This window comes from Idiotropiscis lumnitzeri, chromosome 8, assembly GCF_059441095.1.
Source record: "Idiotropiscis lumnitzeri isolate Australia: NSW breed Sydney's pygmy pipehorse chromosome 8, RoL_Ilum_1.0, whole genome shotgun sequence".
Taxonomy (NCBI): Eukaryota; Metazoa; Chordata; class Actinopteri; order Syngnathiformes; family Syngnathidae; genus Idiotropiscis; species Idiotropiscis lumnitzeri.
The window spans coordinates 2,687,122-2,714,794 of record NC_142398.1 but is presented as its reverse complement, the minus strand read 5'-3'; the positions used below and the strand labels follow the sequence as shown (position 1 = coordinate 2,714,794).

Here is a 27,673-nt window from a genome sequence, read left to right as displayed (position 1 = left end):
GAAACCAGAGGACCCGAAGAAAACCTACCCAGGCACGGGGAGAACTAGCAAACTTCACACAGGAAGTCTGGAAACCAACCAATATGATTTTTATAATCCGTATAATATATTGTTTGTTCCCCACTGACGTAGAAGCAACAACGTGGCAATCCAGTTTTCAGAGCTCGATTGCTTTCATCTGTTTTCAGGCAGTTGTCACGGGACTTGTGGTCGAATCGAGCGTTGCGTCATCGATCGTCACCTGTAGTTGAACAATTTCCATGGCGTCAACGTATGTATCTCCATATGTTTTGTTGTCGTTCAGTGTCAGCCACATTTGCTTATTTATTGGCAAGCTTCTCGTGTAACGCTGGAACCTTTGTCGTTTTTATTTTAAGACGTGAACGCGACGCAAAGGGTAACAGCTTCGGGTCCAGAAAACCGCCTGGTCTAGCGTGTAGCCTAGCCTCGCTGAGCTAATGCGTAGCTTTGTTTGAATGTATTTTGTCTTATTTACGTGTTATTTACTTTGTGCGTTGTGTTGTGTTGTGTTGTGTTAGTAAGTGAGCAGAATGCAGAGCGGTGCCTTTGGGGATGTCCTGCACTGTGAGGAGGAACTGAGGTCCAAGCTCTTCTGTGATGACAAGGATAACGTAATCATCATTCATTTAGTTTTTTACATATGTTAAATTGCTTCTCATTGGCTTTATTAAGGGGGCATGGTGGATGACTGGTTAGCACGATGGCCTTCCTGTGTGCAGTTTGCATGTTCTACCCGTGCCTGCATTAGTTTCCTTCGGGTACTCCGATTTCTTCCCACATTCCAAAAACATGCATGGCAGGTCGATTGGACACTCTCAAGTCCCCGTAGGTGTGAGTGTGAGCACGGTTGGTTGTTTATCTTTGTGTGTCCAGCGATTGGCTGGCAACCTGTTCAAGGTGTGCCCCACCGACTCCCAAAAGATAGCTGAGATAGGCACGGGCACCAGCATGGGACCCTTATGAGGAGCAGTGGTACAGATAATGGATGGATGGGTGGACATATTTTTAAAGAGCAAGAGGGAAGGCTTGCACCTCGGAAATAACTCATGAATTACAGACGGCCCCCCTTCCCAAGCCCCTCCAAAACAACTTTATTTTCTATAATTCATAGCATAATACACCACAACTATGATCCCAAAACACTTAAATATTAATTTTAAATTCTTATACATTACCCATAAAAATATTTTTTCCAAAATGGCTGACTCAAAATGCAGTCTGGTAGGAGTTGGAATGGAAACTTCAAACAGAGTACAACACCAATATTTGAAAGTGAGTGACAGGTTCTGGAGAGATTAAGTTGTTTTCATTGGTTGTGTCATTTTGGGGAGCGTGGTGATATCACTTATAAAACATCTGCTCAAAAAACACCTTCAAAGTAGAGTAAGAATATAAATTAGTGCTTTTCCTCTGTGTTGTTTTTGACTCTGTGCTTAAATAATGGCAGTAGTCCTCAGCCGTCATGGTTCATCCATTTACAATATCACTGTTGGGTTTGTTCTTTTGTGAAACATCCCTTGAAAAAGCTCACTGTGGCTTGTTTTGGGCTTATATTTTATGATTCTTTTTGTGATGCTAAAATGCTGGTCAATACCTTGGATTAAAGTAAAGTAGTAACTGGTGTCTGTTGATCAGACACATCTCAATTGTTTAAATTTTTATATGTTTGGGAGGAGCTTAGTTTAGCCTGGGTTGTCCGCGGAAGTTCTGGAGATTCTTTTCGAATACATTTTAACCATTCGTGGAAAGGGTCTGGTTAATAAGATAATTGCATTAACTTTAAACCACTGAATGCATCGCCGTAATAAACAGCAATGCCGAACAATGTGGAAATTGATTCAATCAATTTCTATGATGATTCTTCCTTTTTTCTCTTCACAGCTTCGGAGGAAGTTGGCCCAGCTCCAGCAGGAGTATCTCAAGACCGCCCAGAAACTACAGGTAAAAGCATTACCCCTATTTAGGGATAAATTGATCTTAAGAGAAACATGGGTAATGTCTCTTTGGGGGGTACTGGAAGAGATGAATGTGTGAAATTATTCATACGTCTGCGTTGACAGCGTGCCGAGCAACTGGAGGCGGAGCGGAAACACGTGAGGAACGACGTTGCTCCAAAGCAGGACCACCGCCGCCAAGACCAGGCAGGCCCAGATGGGACAAAGCCGACAGATGGCGCAAGTATGTGAAAACACAAGAGATCGTTTTCAAAAGTATGTGACGCACAGATGACAAGTTCATGCACGTTTTTGCAAACATCAAAGACAAAATACACACAAAATTAAAGACAAATTGGAATTCATTATTATTTACAAATGTAATTAGGGATCGACTGACTGTCGACCAGGGCGACGATCGATGCCAATTTTAGGCATTTTGACGCATTTCCTCATCGGCCTTTTCATATTGGTCACCCTGTACATGTATTGTTAATAAAGGAGGACTAGACCCAAGATGGCCTATGAAAGAGTAATTATGAAATAGTTATCACACATTTGCTTTATTGCCAGGATATTCATGTAGTTCTAAACTAGAGCAATAATTATCTACGTCAGGGGTGGGAGGGTGAGAGAGGGGGTGGCAGGTTGAGGGAGAGGGAGAGAGAGAGAGAGACGTTTGATGTCAATAAATGCAAACTATAGTGCAGAACGCTTTTATACTTTCACAGGTTGAAGTGGGAAAGAGTAGTAATGTGCAATTGCATTTTGGTGGCGATCGAACGCCATTTTGGACAACAGAACTGACAATTTGAGCAATATTGCAAGGCTTGCCTCCCTGCTGTGACGAAGATGTTGAAATATACTGGTTAAAAATAAAAAGTAAAATAATAAAATGTAAAATTAAAAGCTTCTGATTGTGTGAAACCATCACCAAATGAGGTATTCACAGAATTTAGTTGTCACAGTCAAGTCTGTGCTTCAGACTTCAACCAGCTGGCTAACATGCACTCTGAAATGCTCAATGGGGCATCAGGCCAGTTGCTCGAGTGAATAGCATGTATACAGAACTATGGGTCTCAGTCTGTATACAAGACGCGTCGCAGTACTGGGCGCCTCGTCTGTTTTGGTGAGGATTTGGGACTTTAAAGTGCACCTTATGGTCGTGAAAATATGGAATCTTGAATGGCAAATGACGTAAGTGCCTGTCAAATTTTCCTACGCTATGGATGCAACTCAACAAACAACAGTGAAACTAGTGCAACAGTTGGCCTGCGCGTCATTAGTGTTTCAACTCCCCTCGTCTTAGCCTGCCGTGGCGTATTCTAAGTTGGATGCCACAACAGAATCAGTTCTCGCCCATCCTTAGTATTTGGTTATATTCACACTGCAGGTCAATTTCTAATGTTTTGCTCATTTGTTTTTTTGTTTTTTTTCAATTAAACAACTTTTTAAAAATCCAACTTGAACTACCGTATGTAGGTATAAATCGGGTATGTGAGAAGTGAGACCTACGCGCAGGGACACTTTAACCTGTAAACACTGTGATACATGATGATGTTTTTTTTTTGGGGGGGGGGGGTTGCGTTACATTTGCATTGAAGACATGTTTGATTTTTTTAATGTCAACGTAACATTTAACAAACACAATGTAAGTGTTTGTAGAGCATGGTGATGTTGCCTCAAGATCAATTCTCATTGTTTTCCCAAGCTACAATTTCAGATTTGAACTTATTGTAAGTCTAATTCTTAATGAATTAATTGATCAATAAAATCCATTAATCACCCAGCTCCAACTTTTAACTGTACCACAGCACACTGAATGACGTTTTTGAATATTGTGATAAAGGCAACCAAAATGTTCCTAATCTTGTGACCCCGGTTACTCTCGCCAGGCCCTGTTCATTCTGGCTGTAGCGACATGCTCAGGACTCCGCTTGCTTCCACGTCGGAACCAGAACCGAATCGCAGTGACCTGGCCTGCACTTCCAGAGCCAGTCCGACCCTGCGCCTACGTTCCCGCCGCAGCCGCATGCGCTGGCAGAGGCGCAGCGAGGTGGAAGGAAAGTCACAATACGAGGCGAGGTTCACCGATGAAAGCCAAAGTTCAGAATCTGCGTCGCCCTCGCTGCTGCTGTCACACTGGAACGTTCCTGCGCTCCAAGATGAAAAACAAGACGGAAGAAGGGAAACAGACGTGACAGACAACACCAACAGAACTAAGAATCACACTGGAGGAGGAGTTGGAGCACACCTTGCGCATCAAGAAAAGAGCACTGAAAATTTGGTAAACCATGTACAGTTAACAAAGCTAAAATGTAATGATGCAGTTTCTGAAAAAAAAAACATATATGTATATATAAATATATATATATATATATATATATATATATATATATATATATATATATATATATCTCAGAATCAGAAATCCCTTTATTGTCATTGTACTCAAGTGTGCAACGAGATTAGAGAGCTCCCCTCTCCAGTGCAAAACAACAATAATTCAGATAAATATATAAATTAGATAAATAAGAGAATAGTTAGTGCAATGGAAAATAATACTGAATAGGATAAAACACATCACGTTGCTGTTCTGCAATATATATATATATATATATATATGTGTGTATATATATGTATGTATGTGTATGTGTATATATATGTATGTATATGTATATATATATATATATATATATGTATATATATGTATGTATGTATATGTGTATATATATATATATGTGTATATATATATGTATGTATGTATATGTGTATATATATATATATGTGTATATATATATATATGTATGTATGTATATGTGTATATATATGTATGTATGTATATGTATATATATATGTATGTATGTATATGTGTATATATATATATATATATGTATGTGTATATATATATGTGTGTATATATATATATATATATATATATATATACATACACACACACACACGGTTCTATAAATATTTTACTGAAATGGCGTTTATGTATTCCTCATCTAATTATTTATTTATTCTTTTTTAATCTAAATAAAGCCTAGTTTTTGCAACATAGAAGTGTCAGGTGGAAGAAAGGGGAAGAACCTGCTGGAGTCCTGCACCCTGGTGGAGGGACTACTTTTCCCTGCGGAATACTACGTCCGGACCACAAGGCACATGGCTCTCTCGCAGAGCCACCCGAACCTCCAAGCCGTTATCCATACCCAGCTGCGCTCTGGGCGACCTCGCCAGAAGAAAACCAGCCCGGTCAGCTCCAGTGAGCGTTACAGTCCGAGTTCTGTCTGCGACACCCTCTCAGAAGCCATTTCGCCTCCTCGAGTCACTCGTCTGGGGAGGAGTCGGAGGGGGCGAGGCAGGGGGAACCTTCAGGTCCGGAGAGCTTCACCTTCTGCTGGCCTGGCTCTTTATGAGGCGGATTCTCCAAATGTCCACCCTACTCCAAAAGAGTTTGAGCCACCTTCCGACGATCTGCAGGCTACGTGCCCTGACACGCAGCCTTCTTCCGGGGCGCAGAAGGTCTTTCCCGTTTTTCACATGACGGTCAAGTCCACCCCAGTGGTCTCAAGTAAGTCATGCATGACATTGTCTATGTACTGTGGAGCTCTTAAATATCAGAGGTTTTCCATAGAGATTAATATGACTTTGTCTTCAGCGAGCCATCTTTTCAGAAACATCAAAAATAAATTAGTCTCCAGTATACAGAGTGTACAGCTTACTTGCCTAATGGGTTTGGTCATGTGACAAGCTGAGCCCTTTGGTACTGTAATGTGATTTTCAGTCCACAGCGATGGGCAAAATGGCGCTCCCTGACATTTTTGAATGTTTAGAGTACAAGTCTTGTAGATGTGAAAAACAATTTCGCGATTTGTTTTTCAAATATGTCCTTGCAGGTTCTGAGAGTTGGGGTTCCCTCCTCCTCCCCTCTCCCAAACTCACCCCTCGACTGACACTTCTTCCCCCCATGCAGCTGATGGGCCACCTGTTGCACTTTGACCTCCATCAGGACTTCCACTTGCCCGACGAGCAGTTCGCCTCTCTGAAGCTCAGCAAACTCCACAAAGTGGCTGTGGAATCTCAAATGGAAGCTTTTGCATCACCGTGTCACAACGCGGGTGGCGTTCCGCTGCATCCTGGAACTCCGGCGAACATTCTCGCCGTACCACTCAGCCTTACACCCACAGCTGGAATTTCATCCAGCCAATCAGAAGTCTATGACTCTCGAGACACGGACATGCGACTCACCGGAACCTCGTGTTTGAACCCTTACAATGTGTGTTCAAGTCCAATGGAACAAGAACCAAAGGGTTTGGACGGCCAACAAGAACTGCCTCACGCCTGTGATCACCCTCAAGTGGTAGGCCCGGAGGACAACAGGCTTGGCGACATTTTTCCCAAAACAAACAGAAATGGAAAGAGTGTCGACTCTCAGCTCCGACAGAGCCCCCCGGCGGCTCCGGGCCCACTTCACACGACCTCTCCCGCCTTCGCTTCCAGCCCAGCACCACCCTCACTGGGGCTCAACCTGCTCGCTACGTCGCCCACCGACGCTGCCGCCCCCTCTCTCACTCTTCCATCCCCGCCTAGCTGCTCCACTCAGGCCCTTTCTCCGCCTATCCTGTCCTACCAACCCTCGACCACTCACGATGTCACTCCAGCACCTGATACGCAAATTCTGCCGGCGACAGAGGAGCACGGAAGCTGCACGCTGCGGGTAAGAAACTTTTCACATTTCGGCTTGGCTTGGATCCGACGATACGTGGTACGTGTTCCCCAGATATTCATGGGGAACATGGCCAGAGCCACAAGATGGCGGCTAAATACTTCTTTTGTGTAATTGAAGCTCCTGAACTCATTTCAGCATCGTCCATTGACCACAAGATGGGTCCAAATCAATGTATCTTGTATGGGTACCAGAATTACTCGACTAATCTTGACGACGTCGGCGATCCAAATAGTCAACAATTAATTTAAGTAGTCAACGAGTCATTCATGTATTTATTTGGCGCCTTGCTTTTCTCTTAAAACTGCCTCATCTTGCGCTTTTCCTGCGCCGTAATGTTGATCCAGGTCATCTGCGATGTAAAGAGATGCATTGTGGGTTAGGTGTGTCATGGCTATGTCGTGTTAGCAACAGAGTCCAGAAGTTACAACACATTTCACCCACAAATACTCAGAGCTGGGAACATGACCCTTTTTTGCCGGTCAGTCCCTCGCCCTCCGGCCGCGACCTACTTACCGTTCCGGTGGCCTTATTCATAAAAATTGTCAACCCTTATTTGAGCCCTTTTTATTCACGTGAGGATTTTTTTTGTACCTTATGCATTAATTTTGGAACTCAATTTACTACTATTAATTTGTGCATACTCGTGAAAAAAAAGCAAATCATTTTGGATAAAGGTTAAATAAAAACCAAATTAAAACCAAATATCAGTGTTTATTGTACTTTTATTTAGCACTGTACATTTGCCTAATTTACTCTTCTGATTTCATCACCTTCTCCATTTAAAAAATGCCCAAGAAGAGTGAAATTTGTTTTCAATTATTTTTTTTTGTATTCATACAATTCATAATCGTGCAACTCTACATATTGTACAGTTTGGTTTCATTTTGAAATGCACTAAACGGTTCCAATTACAAAAACCTTTAAGGCCACAGCATTGCCATCAATTTAAACCACACCATTGTTTGTGAACATCTCAGAAATGCTGGTACTAGCTGCAGTTTAATCAAAGTTGAATGTTGTATCATCTTATTCATTTCTCTACCTTTAAAGAATTCAAGCTGTAAACTAATTGTGATTATATAAGAGCAGCTGTTTGCTAGTGCGAGGAGAGGGAGAGGGAGAGGTAGAGGGAGAAGGAGAGGGAGAGGGAGGGAGGGCGTGAGGGGGGGGAAAGGAAGTGTTTCAGTCATATTTTAAAGTTCACGATTCCTGTCGGGTCGCGGGGGCATCAGTTTATGCAGGGAAGCCAGACTTCCTTTATATTGTGACAGAAAGTTAAAAATGACTTGGGCAATGTTGCTATTAGCGTAAACGACTTGGGTACATGTGTTCAGGCTCCGGCAGGAAGCGGACTGGTGGATGCCTGCTCCCTGTTGGACTTGGACGGCTGCCTGTGTGTCGCCGCGGCATCAAAGTGGGCAGTCTCTTTGTGGAGTCGGCTGTCGTCATCGCACGCTTGGACGCGACGACACACGTGGCCCTTCACTGAGGTGAGTGTGTAGTAAGTAAAAGTAGTCATTCCCTTCCACATGTTGCATTTCAGCTAAATTGGTAAATTGCGGCTTGCCCCGTTAAAATAATTTTAAGCATGGTGATGGTCGTTCTTTATTTCGTATCAAACATTAATGCTTGGATGTTGCAACTAAGAATTATTTCAATAATTGATCTGTTGATTGTTTTTCATATTAATCAATTTATTGGACTTTTTTTTTTTTTTAAAGTTTCCATCGCTGTATTCAAAAACAGGACATTATTTGAAACTGACAGGGCCCATGACAGACTGTCCGTTATCTTGTTAATGTTGTTTGTCCACGCAGCCGTTGATTAACGTATTTCCCGTCCCGGATGCTGCTGGCCTCGTGTGTGTGACTCTGGGTCGGCTGGAGATCAAAGAAGTGAGGTAAGCCACACCAAATTTTGTCTGCTTGCCCAATTTTCTTATCTTGTTGAGACGTTTCCTGACATCCACATGCGGTCAGGGTGCTGTCGTGCTGCGGCGGCCAGCCCGTGCTGCTCATTGATGGTTATGTGCATGCGGCTGTGGGCGTGGCCGAGGCCAAGGTGGTCACCTCCTCCTACTCTCCGATTGGCTGCACGCTGCAGGTTTTCACGCTGTTGAATGATGGCCGGTAAGTGGGATTTTGCAAGCTAATGTATGCGTTTTTGTAAACATCAAAGACAGTCGAGGTGTCAGCGAAGCAAAGGTGCATGTTTTTCAGAAATATTGGACACAACTTGGTGAATTTACTGTCAAAGTTTTTGCAAAGCAAACGTGTTTGTGAACATCGGAAAAAATGAAGTCTTTTGAGAAGCTGAAGTGCATGGAAAACATAGAAGGTAATATGAAATCTTTGGCAAAGCTATTTTTCCATCCATTATCCGGTCCACTTATCCTCACATGGGTCGCGCGCATGCTGGAGCCCATCCGAGCAGTGTTTGCGCAGTAGACAGTTTTTTTGGGGGGGGGACAATGTATTAGGGCTGGGCGATAAACCGAAAATATACGGTTACAGAAATGTATTACAATAACCAACATCATTTTGCCCATGTCGGTAAATTCAGTTTTTTTTTAAAATAAAAAAAGAAAAGTATTTTCTGTCTGCGGCTATGTTCATGCCCCTTTAAGACGGACGGCTACAGCGCGTGTAGTTACGTGACTACCCGTATGAACTAGAAAGAAAACTGACGACGCGGTCGTAGCTGGCGATTCAAATCAAGAAGCAGCTGACACAGCTGAAGACGAAGTTACGTTAGCTGTAGTGGTTCCTGTTGTGCTTGTCTCCAAAAGAAATTCGACATCTGTCGTTTGGAAATGTTTTGGGTTCCATAAAGACGATGTTTGAGCAAAACAACTCAAACTACAAATTGCGTCGTAAGCACCCAAAACGGCGCGTCAAACCTTTTTTTTTTTTTACCCCGACAACACAACAATGCTGTTGACTTGGAAATTGAGCTAAAAGCTCAAAGTGTGAAGCAAGATTCGACAAGTGACAACAGTATTGTGCAATTATCGTTATCGAGGTAAAATTGCTCAATTTATCGTGATGTTGATTTGAGGTCATATCTCCCAGCCCTACAATGTATCCCAGAAGTCACATACCGTATAATAACTGTTGCATTGATTCGAAGAGTTAAAAAACGGTGGCATCCTAAAGAACGGCAGTCTTGAGTTGGTGGGTTAAAAAAAAAAAAGGAAAGAACGTTCGATGCAAGCTCACGGCAAGACATCATGCCTCCAACTTGATGGAGTCCAACAGACTTTTGGCTACCTGGTATTCGGGCAGCTCCGATAACGCCTCCTCTGCTTCCAGCAAGAGTTCCAGGTCCTTGTGGGCGTTGGTCATGCGACGTCGGCTTTTCCTGACTATAAATCTCACTCTTTTTCATAGGGTGGCTGGTCCTGCGATTTACTCTACAATTTATTTTATACATGAAAAAAAAAGTGATTTCACAGACAGCCACGACAGGGCATTCTGGACTTGAGCATGGATATCGCCTACTCCTTACAAAGACATGAAAAAGCATATTTCACACACGGCCACAAGAGGGCACTATAGACCAGTGGTTATCAACCTTTTTTCAGGGATGTTCACCCTGTGAAATATTTTTTCAGCCAAGTACATCTTTACTAGCGCAAAAACAAAAAAAAAACAAAAAAACTAAAGACTTGAATGTCATCAGTGTCTGATTTATTAAACTTTCGAACCTTTCCAACTTCATTTGTATTGGTCCACAAAAATATAATCAACAAAGTGTACTATTTTGGATCATAGAAAGGATCTGTTATCAGGTGTTCAGCAATACTGAATGGTGGTGATAGTGAATATTGTGTGACGATCTGAATTCAGTTTTTCCTCTTACCAACGTGACATGCATGTTTAGTCTTAAGATGGCTTCATGCAACTGTTAGCAAGTTTCTCCCCGCAGAAAAACAACACACAGCGCCACAGATTTGCTGCAATTTATGGGTGTATGAATCCAAATAAAATGAAATCTTCAACGTACAACCGTAATTTTGCTGATTATGGTTTGGCTTTCTTTTACACTGGTACCTCCGTTTTGTTCGGAAGACTTACGCTTCAACCAGTCCATTGTTTGCGTCGTCAAGTGATTGACAGGTAACGAGAGGTGGCACGTGACAAGTTGGATCGAAACCTTCTCATTTGGGGGGGGAATCAGTTTTTTTTTTTTAAATAATCAAATTGAATAACCTTATGAAAATAAAATTTAGTTTTGTGTCCTTATATTATTTAAAATCTTGCTTACTATGGCTGCACGATGTGCGGTTTGAACATCGCGATTGTGATGTGTGCATGCGCGATTGACACATCGTAGGACGTGCAATGTTTTTGACTTTTTTTTTCTTGGAGCACGCAAAATTTGGTTAGCTTCATAGAAACAGCAAGCTACTGTATGCTCTACACAGCCTGTCCCGATCACCCCTTCCCAGTCACTGGCCACACCCCCACCCCATCCATTCTCACCGCCACGACTGTGTGCGCTCTGAAAACACTAACAGGCGACATGGAAGAGACGAGGGCAGCAATAGATTTAGAAAAGAAAGTCAACATCGAACATATGGAGTTATTTCAGCCATAAAAAGGAATATACAACACACAAAAAACCCTCTGCCGACAGTGCCTTGCCGTTGTTGCTGCAACAGGAGGTAATACAACAAACCCGTCCAACCATTTGAACCATTACGAGCCCCTTTATAACCAGTTCAGACTCATTAGTGGGACCCGATGTAAAACCATCTACTCAAAAAACAATGGCAGACCCCTTTATTATAACACCTTATACGATAAATAGTCCAAACGGCATCGACAAATCACAAATGCCATAACTTTTCACGGGGCGAAAGTGAAAGTGAAACTCAAGGCCATCACGAAAGACAGGTTTAAAAAAATGATCTGCAGGCTCGACAAAAGGTATAAAATGCCGTGGGGCACGTATTTCTATCAAGTGACCATCGCAGAGCTGTATAATACACAAAGCAAAGTCTTCCCAAACACAGCTATTTGAGTCATCTGGTGATTATTTTATTTCTAGTTTCAATATCGCAATGTACATCGCAGCCTCCCCAAAAATCGCAATGTCATTTTTTACCAATATCGTGCAGCCCTTTATGCGTACCCACTGGAGTTCCTTCAAGAATCCCCGTGGTTATGCGTACCCCCATTTGAGAACTACTGTTGTAGACATATGCTGTAACCGTATCTCCTACTCCTTACAAAGACAATTGAGAACGACAATACGAATTCCCCTCAAGAGAATCATACTCTCCAGACTACAAAGCTGCAAGTAGTGAAATTTGCAACCGAAAACCGTAATCTAGCGGCAGAGAGAACGTCTGGACTGAATATGAAACTTGTTAGGGACTGGTGAAAAGGTTACTTTTACTGCGATGAAAAAAAATGAAAAAAATAAATTCTAGGTGGCCACAGCGAGAGAAAGAGGACCTTCTTGATGCTTCTGCTTCATGCCACGCAACTGCTTCTCTATTAGAGCACAGACAGTGATACCTTTTCTTTTTATTTCTTGTGTAGCTCCATAACCTTCATTGTGTTTTCATATCTTACACCTATTCAGCCTGTTCTTGATTCTTTTATTTAATGTTATAATTTACCTTCCACGATGAAATTTCTGTTTTTGATCTAGTATTTTGTAAAATAATGCGACCTGTACGCCAGCACGACTTGTGTTTTTTTCCCCTACCTCATTATGCATTTTTGTGCTAGTTCTACTTATACTCCTGAGCGACTTGTAGTCTGGAAAATAAGGTACCGCATTTTCCGGACTATAATGTGCACCTGTATTTAAGCCCCAGCAACTCTTTTTTGGGGAAAAACAAAAAGAAAAATGAAAACAACATACAAGCTGCCCCAGGCTATAAGCCGCAGTTTTCTATATTGAAAAAAAATTGTTGTTTACTGCATTTACAGAACGATTTTGCACTGTGAATGCACATAGTTGCATTAACAGATTGTTAAAACAGTGCCTTTTAACATGGCAACAACTTTGATAATTAAAACTGAACAGAAGACCAAGAGAAAAAAAAAAAAAAATCAAGATTTATTTAGCGTATTTTCTGAACTATAGAGCACCCCTGCAGGCGAAAGAAAAATCCACAGAAAAGCCGGGAAAAAGTAACGGCTTATAGTCAGGAAAATAAGGTGTATATACTTATACTGTTTAAAAAAAAAAAAATTAAGAAAAATTATTTCTTCGCTGTCCTATGAAAAACTTTTTCTTATTTTATTCTTATTTATTTTTTTATTGAAAAGTTAAATGACGAAAATCATGCAAGTTTTCCACTGGTCAGTGGCGATTTATTGAATTATTCCGTTCTTTTTTTCCTTTTCTTTTCTCTGGAGCGCTTCATGCTGTCTCCATCTGGCGTCACCTGACGTTTGTGTTCGGGCGCTGGCTCCGGTGGACGTTCTCCCAGATGCTCTGATCGGCACTGATGAGAGAGGTCAACTTTTTGTCTGGTAGGATTAAAAACTCTGTGGACACTTGTTTAGGTACACGTGAGATTTCACTGTTATATTTTGTTTTTTATTGTTTTCAAGGAATTTAAAGAGCGGAGTCTTGCTTCAGAAAATTGAGCTTGATGACAGTTTATCACAAACGTCCTGTTTAAGAGGATTCTCCTGCCGTGTAAGTGGACGCCCACAGACAGGAAGTCTGCCATTTTGCTTTGAAGCACAAACTTGTCCTAGAGATTTCTCGCTGATTGCTGTCAAACTGGAATCACGTATATTTTGACCGAAAATGAGCAAACATTTCAGAACTTTACTTTTCTCTTTATCACTTTCTCCATCTGTCCAGGGTGTGTTGTTCGTCCTCCTGCAGCATCTGTTCCTGGGCTGCCTGCAGGCGGAGCAAAATGTCACCAAGGGTGAAATGTTCTGCAAGCAAAAAGAAGAGAAGAAGCCAGCACTCTTCTCCTTGGTTGCGGTGAACCCTCTCAGCGGCAAAAGCATCCTGGCGGCCCATTTGGACCCACCCAGGTCCTGGTCGGGAAGGTGAGCTAAAGCTTCGACTTCCTGTTTTTCGGTAAGCCTTCCAGCCGGCATGATCTTGACCAGCTGTTTGTGAAAAAGCAACTTGAATATGAATCACATGTGTTGTATTATTTGACACCACTGTTGCCTTACTGGGCAGCGCAGTATGGAGGGTGCCCTCTGTAGACGAGGGATGGTTGTGTGGCCTGTGAACCTTTAAGTTTCATGATTATTGCAGTGTGGGACTTGGAAGACAGCGGAACAGTATTTGACCAGCTCACAACTAAAACAAACTATTCTACAGATTAATTTCTTTGTAGTTTGGAATGGAGGACGAGGACGAATAATTTTGAGTCAAGCACATGTGACAAACAAATGCACGTTAATCTTGTTTACATTAAATTGACAACTTGGATCGCCATTCGTTCAATTGTGACTGCGTCTTTAACCCCGCACAAGTGGCTTATTTTGAGACAACGGAAGGCCACTATACAAGTCAAATACTTCGTCTGAACCAAGGATTACCATTAATGGACAGCAGAACTGAGTTGGATTGATGCATCGGTCGTGAGTAACCCGCATTAATGAATGGACTGCTGATGTTGTGTTGATCGCATTTGGAAACGCTTTGAAATATTGGCCATCTGACGCTCCGATGATTGAAATGTGAACGGAATGCGACACACGTCAAACAATTGGATCAAGGTCGCAACTGTTGCAATAGTCAAGTCAAGTCAATTTTATTTGTATAGCCCTTAATCACAGACAGTCTCAAAGGGCTTTACATAACCACAATCGACATCCCCGATCTTAACCCCGAGGAGGGCAAGGAAAAACTCAAAAACCACATTAGGGGAAAAGTTAGAAACCTTGAGAAGGGACCACAGATGGGGGAATCCCCCTTCCAGGACGACCAGGCTGCAATGGATACCAACTGGGCAACATTTGACACATACAATGATGCTATACAATAATAGATGAGATAATGTGAGAGGCAATTGAATGAAGTGCTGCAGGAAGATGACTTCAGTGGAGTGGGTCCTCATCCAGGGCCGTAATATCCATGGCAGCATATCCGAGGATGAGCCATCGATCTTGTACCGGTCAGTTGGTGTAAATTCAGAACAGCCACTTCCAAGTGAATCACCATCACCTAATTCCCAAGCAGGGGAATTGGGAACCAAAAAAAAAAGAACAGAAGTAGTAAACAGGCCAACAAGTAGTTCAACGAAGTGCTGAAATATCAGGAAATCAGAAGAGGCGCTGCATGAAGACGACTTCGGCAGAGCAGGTCCCTTCCCGGTTCGTCAGTGCCGTAATCTTCAAAGCATGTCCCCATCACCTAATTCCCAAGCAGGGGAAGAGGGGCAGAAAAGAGAAGAAGCGGCAGTAAACAGGCCAATAAATAATTAAATTCTATGCTAAAGTATATAAATAAATTGATCAAATGTCGCGCTGCAGGAAGACGACATCACTGGAACAGGTGCATGCCCAGTTGGTCAATACCTTAAACTTCCTAGTGGGTCACCGTTACCTAATACCCCAGCCGGGGGAAAAGGGGGGAGAAAAGAAAAGAAAAGAGGAAAAAAAAAAGCGGCAGTAAACAGGCCAACAAATAGTTCAGCTAAATGCACAAGAGTATAAATGCGTCTTTAATAGTGTTTTGAACATTTCTACTGAGGTGGCGCCTCTGATACCTGAGGGTAGTGCATTCCAAAGCATTGGTGCCCGAATAGACAACGCTCTAGAACCTGCGTACTTCTTTTTGGCTCGCGGGATCACTAAAAGACCAGCATTTTGTGAGCGAAGGTTTTGGGACGGAACATATGGTACCATGAGGTCAACGAGATAGGAAGGTGCTAAGCCGTGCAATATTATAAAGGTAAGTAGCAGAACTTTAAAATCACATCTCAAGTGGACCGGAAGCCAATGCAAATTGGCTAATATCGGGGTAATATGATCAAACTTTCTCGTCTTAGTTAAGAGTCTAGCTGCTGTATTTTGAACTAACTGCAGACTTTTAATACTAGACATGGGGAGACCCGAGAGCAAAACGTTACAATGGTCGAGGCGAGACATAACAAACGCATGGATTAAGATTTCTGCGTCACACGTTGATGGAATTGGGCGAATTTTAGCAATATTACGCAGATGAAAAAATGCAGTTCGAGTAATATTTTTAATGTGCATTTGAAATGACATAGTTGCGTCAAATATAACACCTAGATTTTTTTGTTGAATCCTTTTGGGCAATGTTACATTTATCGATACTCAGAGTGGTGTCTTTGAAAAGGTACCGATGACGCGGTGGTCCAATGATGAGCATCTCGGTTTTATCTGAGTTAAGACGCAAACAATTGAAAGACATCCATTGTTTAATTTCTGCAAGGCATGCCTATAATTTATAGCAATCACGCAGATTCGTTATATCCAACGGCATGTATAACTGCGTATCATCAGCATAACAGTGAAAACTAATGTTAGATTTCCGTATAATATCACCAAGCGGTAGCATGTAGATGCTAAACAATAGAGGTCTAAGTACCGATCCCTGCGGAACTCCACGTGATCTTACAAAGATCCGAAGTCGCATTGCCATGAATTACACGGTGCGTCCTCTCCGACAGATACGAATTAAACCAAGAAAGCGCTGAACCTGAAATGCCAACACACGTTTCAAGGCGTTTTAATAATGTTATGATCAACTGTGTCAAAAGCGGCGCTAAGATCGAGTAAGAGTAATATTGATGAGGTGTCGGCGTCCATAGCTATGAGAAGATCATTAGTAACTTTAGCAAGGGCCGTCTCAGTAGAGTGGTTGACTCTAAAACCCGATTGGAAAGGTTCAAATTGATTATTAGCAGTCATATATTCATTAAGTTGTTGCGCTACGACTTTTTCAAGAATTTTTGCAATAAACGGAAGATTTGAAACCGGCCTATAGTTGTTGAGACCTAAAAGTCCTAAAAGCTGCTAGTACTATACCCGTGGTAAGCGATAGATTAATTATATTTAAAACAGACGGTCCTAGGGTCGTAAACAGTTCTTTAATTAGTTTGCCAGGAAGCAGATCGAGCACACAAGTTGTCGGTTTTGCCGCACTAACCAATTTTGTTAGGCTTTCAAGAGATACTTTTTTAAATTGACATAAGGTTATCGGACAGTTATTAGCCCTAATGTCCCTATTAACACCATACAATACAATACAATTATTTTTGAGGATGCTAAGCCTCGGGTTAATACCAAATCTAACGTGTTACCATTTATATGCGTTGCTTCATCTATTATTTGCGTGAAACCAAACATATCAATTATTGTCCGAAACGCCACGGTAAGTGGTTCCGACGGGAGATTCATATGAATGTTGAAGTCGCCCATGATAAGTATATTATCCGCATGAGTTACTAAATCAGCTACAAATTCAGAAAATTCATCTAAAAAGCCTGAATAAGAGCCAGGCGGACGGTAAAGAACGGCAAGATAAAACTGCAGCGCGATGTGGATCGCATAATGAGAACTTCAAATGTTTTAAAGGAATTGCTAGGACGAGGACTAAGTTTTAGATTAGATTCGGAAATGAGGGCTACACCCCTGCCTTTCTTTTGAGGGCGCGCAACATGCGAGCTCACGAAGTTTGGAGGCGAAGCCTCATTTAGCGGTAAAAACTGATTCGGTTTTAACCAGGTCTCGCAAAGACCAATCATGTTAAGATTATGGTCTCTAATAAGGTCGTTAACTAACAAGGTTTTCGATGAAAGCGATCTAATGTTTTAAAAAACGAGTTTCAATAAAATAGGTCTATCCAAGTTATTCCGCGCAACAGGACTCCTGGTCATAATATTAAGGAGATTACCTTGCCTAGGTCCCGGATTGTACCTTGAGCAACTATAAACGCGGCGAGAATTTCTGACGGTCGGAATCCGATAGTTATTTACCAGCTTTCGAGTGCTATTATTGTGAGAGAACGGCTCGTCGTCGATAAAACCGACCGATGAGGAATGCTTAAACCCATCATGTATTGCCACCTCAGTAGAAATTATTTCAGTATGAGATGTAACAGTGTATGGTGTGTAGCGCTCAAATCTAGAAGAAAAGCTAAGTGTGTTGTCTAAGTCTAGCATAGCGCTAGTTAGCTCTAGCCTTACAGACTCCATACCCTTCCTTACAGGCTCACTATTCGCCTGCAACCCGACCTGCTCTAATATGAATAGTCATGGAAGGCTCAAACAATAATCTATGTCCAGATGAAACTTAAGATGGAAATGGAAAAGATGGAGTTGGAAACAGATATTGCGGCTTCAGATGCCAAAATAAGAGTCCTTCAAAGTTTTGAGGAAGAAAAATGTTTTGAACCTGATGAGATGGTGGAATCTACGGATGGCATGAATGCATATCTTGATGTTGAGGCCTCCAAACAATGTTTCAATCAAAGTCCAGAAGTAGAGTTTAATGAGATAAGGAATTTGCCTAAAACGCCATTGCAGAGGATCTTGGAAATTCAACACCCTCAGCGGAATGGACAGGAAGATGGGCTAAGTGAATCCAGGGCAGCTAGACAGACTAGTGTTTCCACTCAGCCGAGAGCCCATAGCCCCAAAATAGCGCACAGTCAAACCACGCCTCAAAGCCGATCCAGTGGGCGTGGTCAATCCAGAGCTCACACACCTCCTCCAAATCAAATCCATGCTCATTCCAGCAGCAGCGGTGGGGGTGTCACTACTGGGGCGCGTGGTAGTGGCCTACTGGCCTACTGGCGTGGGCGGCGATATCGCTGACCTGATCTTAATGCAGCATAAGATGGCCTTACTACCAGCCAGGGAGGTCACTGTGTATAATGGTGATCCATTGGCGTATCATTCTTTCATCCGTGCATTTGAATATTTAATTGAGGACAAGACTACTAGTAGCAGTGTAGACAGGCTCTACTTTCTTGCTCTACAAGATCCCTCTTGTACGTAGTTGCCTGCACATGGATGCTCAACGAGGTTATGCTGAAGCCAAGCGACTATTGGAGAAGCAATTTGGAAATGAAGTTAAAGTCACTAGCGCATACCTCGAGAAGGCACTGGAATGGACACCTATCAAAGGGGATGATGGAAAAAGACTGCAAGCCTATGGACTATATCTAAGAGGATGCCATAACGCCATGCAAGATTTAGAATTTAGATATGGATGAGCTTGATGTTCCCTCCAATCTCAGGATCTTTGTGTCTAAGCTTCCATACAAGCTGTGTGAAAAATGGAGGGGAGCAGCTTATGAAACCTTTCAAAGAACGAACAGGCGAGCTCGATTTCAGCATCTCGTGGAATTTATAGAGAAACAAGCTGATATCTTATTGGATCCGTTGTTTGGGGATTTAAATGATTTGCTCCCTAGCCATAAGATGGCGCCAAAAACCAAGACAACTGATTACAGACTACAAAGGAATAAAGGAAGTAGCTTTGTAACAGCAGTGGTGGAGGGAAAAGCTACAGGCCAACCAACCAGGCAGGCAAGCATTGTCACATGTGGATTATGTAAAGGAAAACATGGACTTAATGACTGCAGAAGGTTTAAGTCGCAAACGCATATGTCAAAAGTGAACTTTCAAAAGGAAAACGGTCTCTGCTTTGGATGCCTAACCAAAGGACATTTGAGCTGTGACTGTAGACGTAAGATGACATGTGAGAAATGTCAAAAGAGGCATCCCAACACTTATTCATATAATGAGTGACGAGAATACTGTTGTGGAGAGCAATTTCAACCAAAGACCACAACCGCGGATAAAAGAGAAATAAAAGAGACGGAGGAGACTTCTGTGATTCGTGCCAATCTTGTTGCAACTGGAGGTGCAATCGGAAAGGATTATGCTCTGGCAATAGTGCCAGTTAGAGTTAAGATGGTGAAGGGAAATGAGTTCGTCACCAATTACCCATTCCTCGATCACAGCACAGCAACGTTCTGCACGGAGAACCTAATGAACCAACTGAAGGCTAGAGGACGAAAGACTCAAATCCTCCTGCAAACAATGGGACAGTAGAAGCTGGTCCCGAGTCATGAGCTGATAGGTTTGGAGGTAGGCAATTTGGAAGGTGAAACCTACCTTGAAATACCTAGGGCCTATACCCAGGAGAAGATACAAGTCTCAAAGCAGCACTTGCCCACTCAAAAGGATTTAAGGAGATGGCCGTATCTCAAGGATCTAAAATTGAAGAAAATCGATTCGGATATCGGCCTTCTCATTGGCATCAACATTCCAAAAGCACTGGAACCTTAGGACATCATCACCAGCCGAGATAACGGACCATATGCGGTTAAAACATTATTAGGATGGGTGGTTAATGGTCCACTCAAATCTTGCACCGCTAACGAAGGATGTGGACCTCCTGAAGTAACATCCAATCGCATTTCTGTTGCTAGTCTGGAGGAACTCCTCATCAGGCAATACAATCGGGATTTCTCTGAAAAGGAGTACGAAGAGAAAAGTGAGATGTCAGCTGAGGATAGAAGGTTCATGGATATCGCCTCAAGTTTGGTTACCCTCTAAGATGGTCAATACTCCTTACCTCTGCCTCTGCGCAATAAGAATATTATCATGCCCAACAACTACAAAATGGCAGAGGAGCGAGTCAAGAATTTGAAAAGAAAATTCAGAAGAGGTCCAAACTACGCATTAGATTATACCAACTTTATGAATGATGTAATCACAAAGAAGTATGCGGAGAAAGTGCCACAGGAACAGTTGCATCGAGAAGATGGCAAAGTTTGGTACATACCTCATGGGATCTATCATAAGCAGAAGGGCAAACTTCGAGTGGTGTTCGACTGTACCTCAACAAAGAACTCCTACAAGGCCCCGATCTGACAAACACATTGATGGGTGTTTTGCTCAGGTCCTGACAAGAACCGATTGCGATTATGGGAGATATTGAGGCAATGTTCTATCAGGTACAAGTTCATAAGGAACACCAAGATCTGCTAAGGTTCCTTTGGTGGCTTGGCGGCGACACCAGCCAGCCCTTGGAAGTGTACCGCATGACAGTCCATCTCTTTGGTGCGGTGTCATCACCCAGTATAGCAAACTTTGCTTTAAAGCAGACTGCAGAGGATAACCTCAAGAGATATGAAGAAGAAGTGACTGAGACCATTAAATCCAACTTTTATGTTGACGATTGCCTTCAATCCGTCCCAACAGTGAAAGAAGCTATTGAGATAACCATGGACCTCCAGGATGCTTGCTCACAGGGAGGCTTCACACTGACAAAACTTGTTAGTAATAGCCGCGAGGTATTGGCATCCATCCCTGAGGAGCATAGAGCAAAGCTAATTAAAGACCTAGACCTGGACAGAGAAAAGCTGCCATTCGAGCAGCTGCTTGGGATACAATGGAACATTGAAAGTCATGTATTCACCTTCAAAACCACCACCAGAACCAGGATCGAAGGGGCTTGTCGAAGTGTACTCGTGAGAACTCTACAGAGACCGGTGGACAAGCTCTGTCTTCTTTTGCCAGCAGCGGACTGCGCTTGAAGCCTCGTCGACAGTCCCTACACATGCATGCACGAGTGCACATATACACATTTTGCATACACTTGGGACTGCCGGAATGATAACACGGGCTGCTGGACACACTTGATACACACAAAGGGCATGGACTCCAAACTTTTGCTTCATGAATTATGGACTATGTGCGTTTATTTAATAAATCATAGACTACGCACGTTCCTTTCATGAACTCTGAACTTCATGGACTAATACTCAAGACGAGTAATGAATTTGATATGGATATATTTATGCGGTAAATTACTGTTTTGTGTTTGATTCTTTGCAGAAACTCAATCAATTGTTGGACCCTTGAATTATTAGTTCGGGTAATTGATTTGCTATGGCATCTGGAATGTTGGGGCCAGAATGAATGTATTATTTGACACCACTGTTGCCTTACTGGGGCAGCGCAGTATGGAGGGTGCCCTCTGTAGACAAGGGATGGTGGTGTGGCCTGTGAACCTTTAAGTTTCATGATTATTGCACCTGTGCAGTGAAGTGTGGGACTTGGAAGACAGCGGAACAGTATTTGACCAGCTCACAATTAAAACAAACTATTCTACAGATTAATTTATTTGTAGTTTGGAATGGAGGACGAGGACGAATAATTTTGAGTCAAGCACACGTGACAGACAAATGCACGTTAATCTTGTTTACATTAAATTGACAACTTGGATCGCCATTCATTCAATTGTGACTGCGTCTTTAACCCCGCACAAGTGGCTTATTTTGAGACAACGGAAGGCCAATATAACATGATTGAGGTGTTGGATATGGCACAATACCAGTGCAATTATTCACTCTTGAACACTCACCAATACATAGTACTGATGCCACTAGTAACTTTGATTTAATAAAATTCAATGAATACGGTGACAGATAATTGTTAAAAAGACCTTTCTTTACTTATGATGTCGATGATGATTCACTGATTTGTTAAAGCATCACAGTGCAGTCCAACAAATGCAGAGGAGGACTTACTCAATGTCAGATTATTTTACAGTAAGTATCGGTTGCTGGCATTGGCATCTTGCAGGAGGGTCCGATACATTGATGCATTTGAGCTTATTGGGAGACAAGCTGGAGCAGGCGGGAGTGGCCCACCAACTCATCACATGGATCCACGACTACCTCACAAACCGGCCACAGTACGTGAGGACACAGGACTGTGTGTCTGACGTGCTACTCTGCAGCACGGGAGCGCCGCAGGGAACTGTTCTGGCTCCCTTCCTGTTCACCCTCTACACCTCGGACTACAAATACAATTCCACAACCTGTCACCTGCAGAAGTTCTCTGATGACTCTGCGATTGTCGGCCTCATCACTGACGGTGACGATCGGGAGTACAGAGGGATTACGCAGGGGTTCGTGGACTGGTGTCAGCAGAACCGCCTCCAAATCAACGCTGGGAAATCCAAAGAGCTGGTGGTGGATTTCCGCAAGCGTCGGCACTCTCCACCTGCACCAGTGAATATCCAGGGAACAGACGTTGAGAGGGTCTCAACTTACAAGTACCTGGGTGTTCATCTGAACAATAAACTGGACTGGAGCGACAACACAGACGCTCTCTATAGGAAGGGTCAGAGCAGACTCTTCCTACTCAGGAGGCTGAGGTCCTTTGGTGTTCGGGGAACACTCCTCAGGAACTTCTATGACTCGGTGGTTTCATCAGTCATGTTCTATGGAGTGGTCTCCTGGGCAGGAGGCATCTCGGGCCGGGACAAAAAGAGACTGGACAAACTAGTGAGGAGGGCCAGCTCTGTCCTGGGCTGCTCCCTGGACTCTGTGGACTCAGTGGGGGGCAGGAGGATGACGGCAAAACTGTCATCAATGCTGGACAACCCAGCCCACCCACTCAATGACACTCTGAGAACACTCCACAGCTCCTTCAGTGATAGACTGTTACACCCTCGCTGTACCAAAGAGATATTTCGCCGCTCCTTCCTGCCGACTGCTGTCAGACTTTTTAACAAGAACATTGGGTCAGGCCTACAAACGGGAGGGCATTAATGCAATTGTGCAGTCCTAGGATGCAATATACACTACTACTGTACTTTCAGCCAATGGTGTACTTAAATATTGACCAATGATGTATTTTGTTTACCATTACAGTATTCCTATTACAGTACTTTTATCACTGCAGTATTTCTACCCTTGCAGGATGTTCACTATTACAGTACTTTTATCATTGCAGTATTTCCCATCATTGCGGTACTTTTTACCATTACAGTACTTTTATCATTGCAGTATTTTCTAATTTTCTATCATTGCAGTACTTTTCTATCATTTCAGTACTCTTACCATTACAGTACTTTTATCATTGCAATATTTTTATCATTGCAATATTTTCAATCATTCAGTAGTTTTTATCATTACAGCATTTCCCCCTATGTACAGGCATTAGGAGTGTTTCCTTACACTTAGATACGTTTATACTGTGTATATTTGCATGCTTTTTATGAATGTCTGCTGCTAATGTTATACATTAACGGCTACATTACGCCGCAGACTCTGTGTGATCTATATCTTTGCTGCTGTAACACCTCAAATTTCCCCATTGTGGGACTAATAAAGGACATCTTTATCTTTATTATAATGATTGCTTCATAGTTGAACAGTTTAAACCACAAATATACTCCAAGCTAGAAGGACAAAACTCTTTAATGTCTTTTAACAAAAAATGCCTTGCAGGTTTTTGTTTTTATTCTGGAAAAAAATGCACCTGCCATACACGTGTAGAGCAACAAAACATTCACATGCAGAGCAATCACTCAATACTTTATGCAAACGTCTAAGGCTAAACTAAACTCTTCTCCAACATACAAAAAATATATCTCTCAGTTCAGATGTATTGAACTGCTTCAACATATTTTCCTTGACTTTAATTACTAGTTTCCCTTTGCCGTTGGCACTGTCTCGGGGCATTTTGGAGAGCACAGAAAATGCAAACATGTGAGGTTTTTAATAAATAGTAGAAAGGTTTCATAGAAGAAAAGACAAAAATATGACTTTAGTGACCTGAAAATAAGTGGGGATTCACTGTTTGCACTAATGGCAAATAGTAAATGGGCTTTCACTGGTAAAGTGCCTTACCACCTTTTAAGGCCCTCAAAGTGCTTCACACTGCTGTCACATCAACCTGCTGATGACATGCCATCAAGAGAACTTTTCATTATCTTGCTCAAGGATACTTCAACATGTTCACAATGACCAGGGATTGAACCCACCACCTCTCAGTTGGAAAACGAACACTCTATCAAGGAGCCACACCGGTCCCCCAATGTGATGATAACGCTGATGTTGTTGTTGTTGTTTTTTTTTGTAATAGCCAATCATCTTAAAATGTTATATCTATAGTGGAGGGTGGCACAGTGGCCGACTGGTTAGCACAATAGCTTCACAGAGGTCGTGGGATAGATGGCTGCGGCCTTCCTGTGTGGAGTTTGCAATTCTCCCCGTGTCTGCGTGGGTTCTTTCCGGGTACTCCAGTTTCCTCCCACATTCCAAAAACATGCATGGCAGGTTGATTGGACACTCTAAATTGCCCCTAGGTATGAGTGTGAGCGCGGATGGTTGGCCTGCAATTGGATAGCAACCGGTTCAGGGTGTACCCCGCCTACTGCCCAAAGATAGCTGGGAGAGGCTCCAGCACCCCCCGCGACCCTTGTGATGAGAAGCGGAACAGATAACGGATGGATGGATAGTGGATAAAAAGTCTTCACATCCTTTTTTTTTTAATAAAAATGGACAAGATAAAGATTTCAAAACTTTTCCTCAATTAAAGTGAACTATAATCTGTACAATTTCTATACAAAATATAAATGCAATTTTTCCTCAACTGAGATAATGGTGTGCACAATTGTGCACAACTATTTATATTGGGGAATGTGTCTGTGTTCAGAATGAACAATCCAAATGACATTGAGTGATTGCGCAAAAATGAAATAAATCACGGGGGAAAATGTTCGGAAAAGGCTGCTAAAACATCTGTACTTTTTGGGTAATTAATTATATGCACTTAAGATGGCGGCAGCTGTGTGCTGATTCCCATTTTAACAGGAGTTTGAATGTAATCTGTGAATTCTGAACTAGGCTCAGTTCTAAGAGAGTGTGCACAATTACGTAACTTCAATTGTGAATTGGGAGGACTTTGCTGTATGAGTTTTTTAATGATGTTCTGCTTCCCGCAGGCTGTGCGAGGCAGATGCCAGTAACGTGGCAGCGGTGGGCAGGAATCCGAGCGGCTTTGTGTGTATGTGGCAGCTAAGGCGGCTGTGTGACGGCGTCCCTGTGAAGGAGCCATCTGATGGTATGGGCTGGCAGCTGGCCCGCTGGGCGGAGGACGGCGCCACGTTGGTGACAGGCCACCACAACGGCGACATCACCTTGCATTTTGACCTCACCGTTCGGGACCATTTTATGTAATTTTAATAACAACCGCTTGTTTTAGAGCGCCATTCTGACACCCGCACTGATCTAGACTTTTACGTTGACAACTGACTGTACAATTTTATTACTATGTCTCTGACTTCAGTGCTTGTGTTGGTTAAAAATCCCCCCCCACCCCCCCCCAAAAAATTAAATAAAATAAATGTTTATAAGTTGCATTAAACTCATGAATAATGATAAACCATTGGTGTCTTTCCTTAGTTGCTTTATCGCATATGTTGTAGTTTTATTTCTAACTTATTTAAGTACGGTAGTTAGAGTAACAATTTTTTATAATTTTCATAATTTAAATGATCTACATTTAAATATATTAAAGGTTTTCATTACATCCATTTTCTTTTCCGCTTACCTTCACAATGGTCGTAGGATTGCTGGAGCCTATCCCAGCTGTCTTTGCGCAGTAGCAAATGTTTAAAAATATTTTGTTTAAATCTCTTGTTTAATTTTTAAAATCTTTTGAATAAAAAAATGCAAACAATACTTCGTAGTTAATATTTATATATATGTATATATATATTGCATATATATATATATATGCAATATATATATATATATGCAATATATATATATATATATACATATATATATGCTAGATATATACATATATGCTAGATATATATATGCCATATATATATATATATGCCATATATATATATATGCAATATATATATATATATGCAATATATATATATGCAATATATATATATATGCAATATATATATATATATGCAATATATATATATGCAATATATATATATATATGCAATATATATATATATGCAATATATATATATATGCAATATATATATATATGCAATATATATATATAAGCAATATATATATATATATATATATATATACAGTGAACCCCCGCTACTTCGCGGTTCACCTTTCGCGGGTTCAGTGCTTCGCGGGTCTAAAAAATATTCGGGAGCATTGTAGTTTCGCCGAGCGGCACAAGGGGGCGCTGAAGCGGTTAGACGGCCGGCGTGCGCCGAAGAAGAGAGTGGACGAAGAAGAGAGTGGCCGAAGAAGAGCAGTTTCCCCCGGACACGATTGGTGGCGACTGACACTATCGGACACCGTGCGTGAGCTCCGAAGGAGACCGGCCGGCGGAGGAGTAGGGCATGCTCGCGTCACAGTAAGCCGAATAGGAGCACTTTCCGCCCGGGCACCGGCGGAGCGCGAGGCTGTCAGTTATAAATGAATAAATGAAGAATGCCACCTTTCATTTCACTGTCATGATCCGTGCCTGTCATGCCGCGTGTGTTTTTGTTTTTTCAGCTGTGTGGGCGTTCTGTCTCGCGCCATGCCGTCAGCTGCTGCGAGACGCGCTGATTACACTGACTATATTGTGATAATAAATATCTTTGTATCACCACCTTTTTTCCCGGGTCTGCGTTTGGAGGGTCCTGTTCAATCCTCCAGTTCTGCTGGAGGATCATAACATTCACAGGGCACACCGGACGGCGTACCAGCAGGTAAAAGTCGAAGTAATTAAATAAATACAAAAAGAAGTAATTGAATAAATACAAAAATAATGGCTGGGGAATAAAAAAATAATAAGTTTTAATAATAATTAGTTTTTTTGTTATAACATGAATTTCACTCTCTCTCTCTCTACCAGTACATATATATATATATATTTTTTTTTTTAAGCATTTTTGAAGGTGTGCCGCTACTTTGCACCTATATATATTTATATATATATATATATATATATATATAGGTGCGAAGTATATATATACACAGTGTTTTTTTTTTTTTTTTTTTGAAGGTGCAACGCTACTTTGCGGATTTTCAGTTTTCGCGGGTGGTCTCGGTCCCCATTAACCGCGATAACCGGGGGTTCACTGTATATGCAAAAAAAAAATATATATATATATGCAATATATATATGCATATATATATATATATAGCATATATATATATAGCATATATATATATGCATATATATTGCATATATATATATATTTTTTTTTTTATTATATTTTTTTATATA

At 41.9% G+C, this 27,673-nt stretch overlaps 1 protein-coding gene across 3 annotated transcripts; it reads left to right on the top strand.

Annotated features, from left to right (window-relative positions):
• Window positions 1-17: 17 nt before the first annotated feature.
• Window positions 18-25,846, top strand: palb2 (partner and localizer of BRCA2). 3 transcript variants are annotated; one of them, XM_088303044.1, is made up of 14 exons: window positions 18-271; window positions 540-632; window positions 1,903-1,962; window positions 2,082-2,199; window positions 3,851-4,242; window positions 5,001-5,529; window positions 5,855-6,675; window positions 8,022-8,177; window positions 8,505-8,587; window positions 8,667-8,816; window positions 13,065-13,181; window positions 13,263-13,350; window positions 13,522-13,749; window positions 25,413-25,531. In XM_088303044.1, exons 2-13 carry the CDS (start codon window positions 552-554, stop codon window positions 13,720-13,722), a joined length of 2,796 nt encoding a protein of 931 aa, XP_088159170.1. In that variant the 5' UTR covers window positions 18-271; window positions 540-551; the 3' UTR covers window positions 13,723-13,749; window positions 25,413-25,531. The 3 variants fall into 3 exon arrangements, with proteins under 3 accessions (XP_088159170.1, XP_088159168.1, XP_088159169.1); XM_088303042.1 differs by having other exon boundaries at window positions 19-271; window positions 13,522-13,718; window positions 25,413-25,846; XM_088303043.1 differs by lacking the exon at window positions 18-271 and adding an exon at window positions 310-397 and having other exon boundaries at window positions 13,522-13,718; window positions 25,413-25,846.
• The last annotated feature ends 1,827 nt before the right edge of the window (window positions 25,847-27,673 follow it).

Bases quoted from the DNA above. Each gene is read 5' to 3' on its own strand.
- palb2 (XM_088303042.1), top strand. From the start codon at position 552: ATGCAGAGCGGTGCCTTTGGGGATGTCCTGCACTGTGAGGAGGAACTG. The intron at 633-1,902 runs GTAATCATCATT...TTCTCTTCACAG, and splicing joins TCTGTGATGACAAGGATAAC to CTTCGGAGGAAGTTGGCCCA. The intron at 4,243-5,000 runs GTAAACCATGTA...ATCTAAATAAAG, and splicing joins AAAAGAGCACTGAAAATTTG to CCTAGTTTTTGCAACATAGA.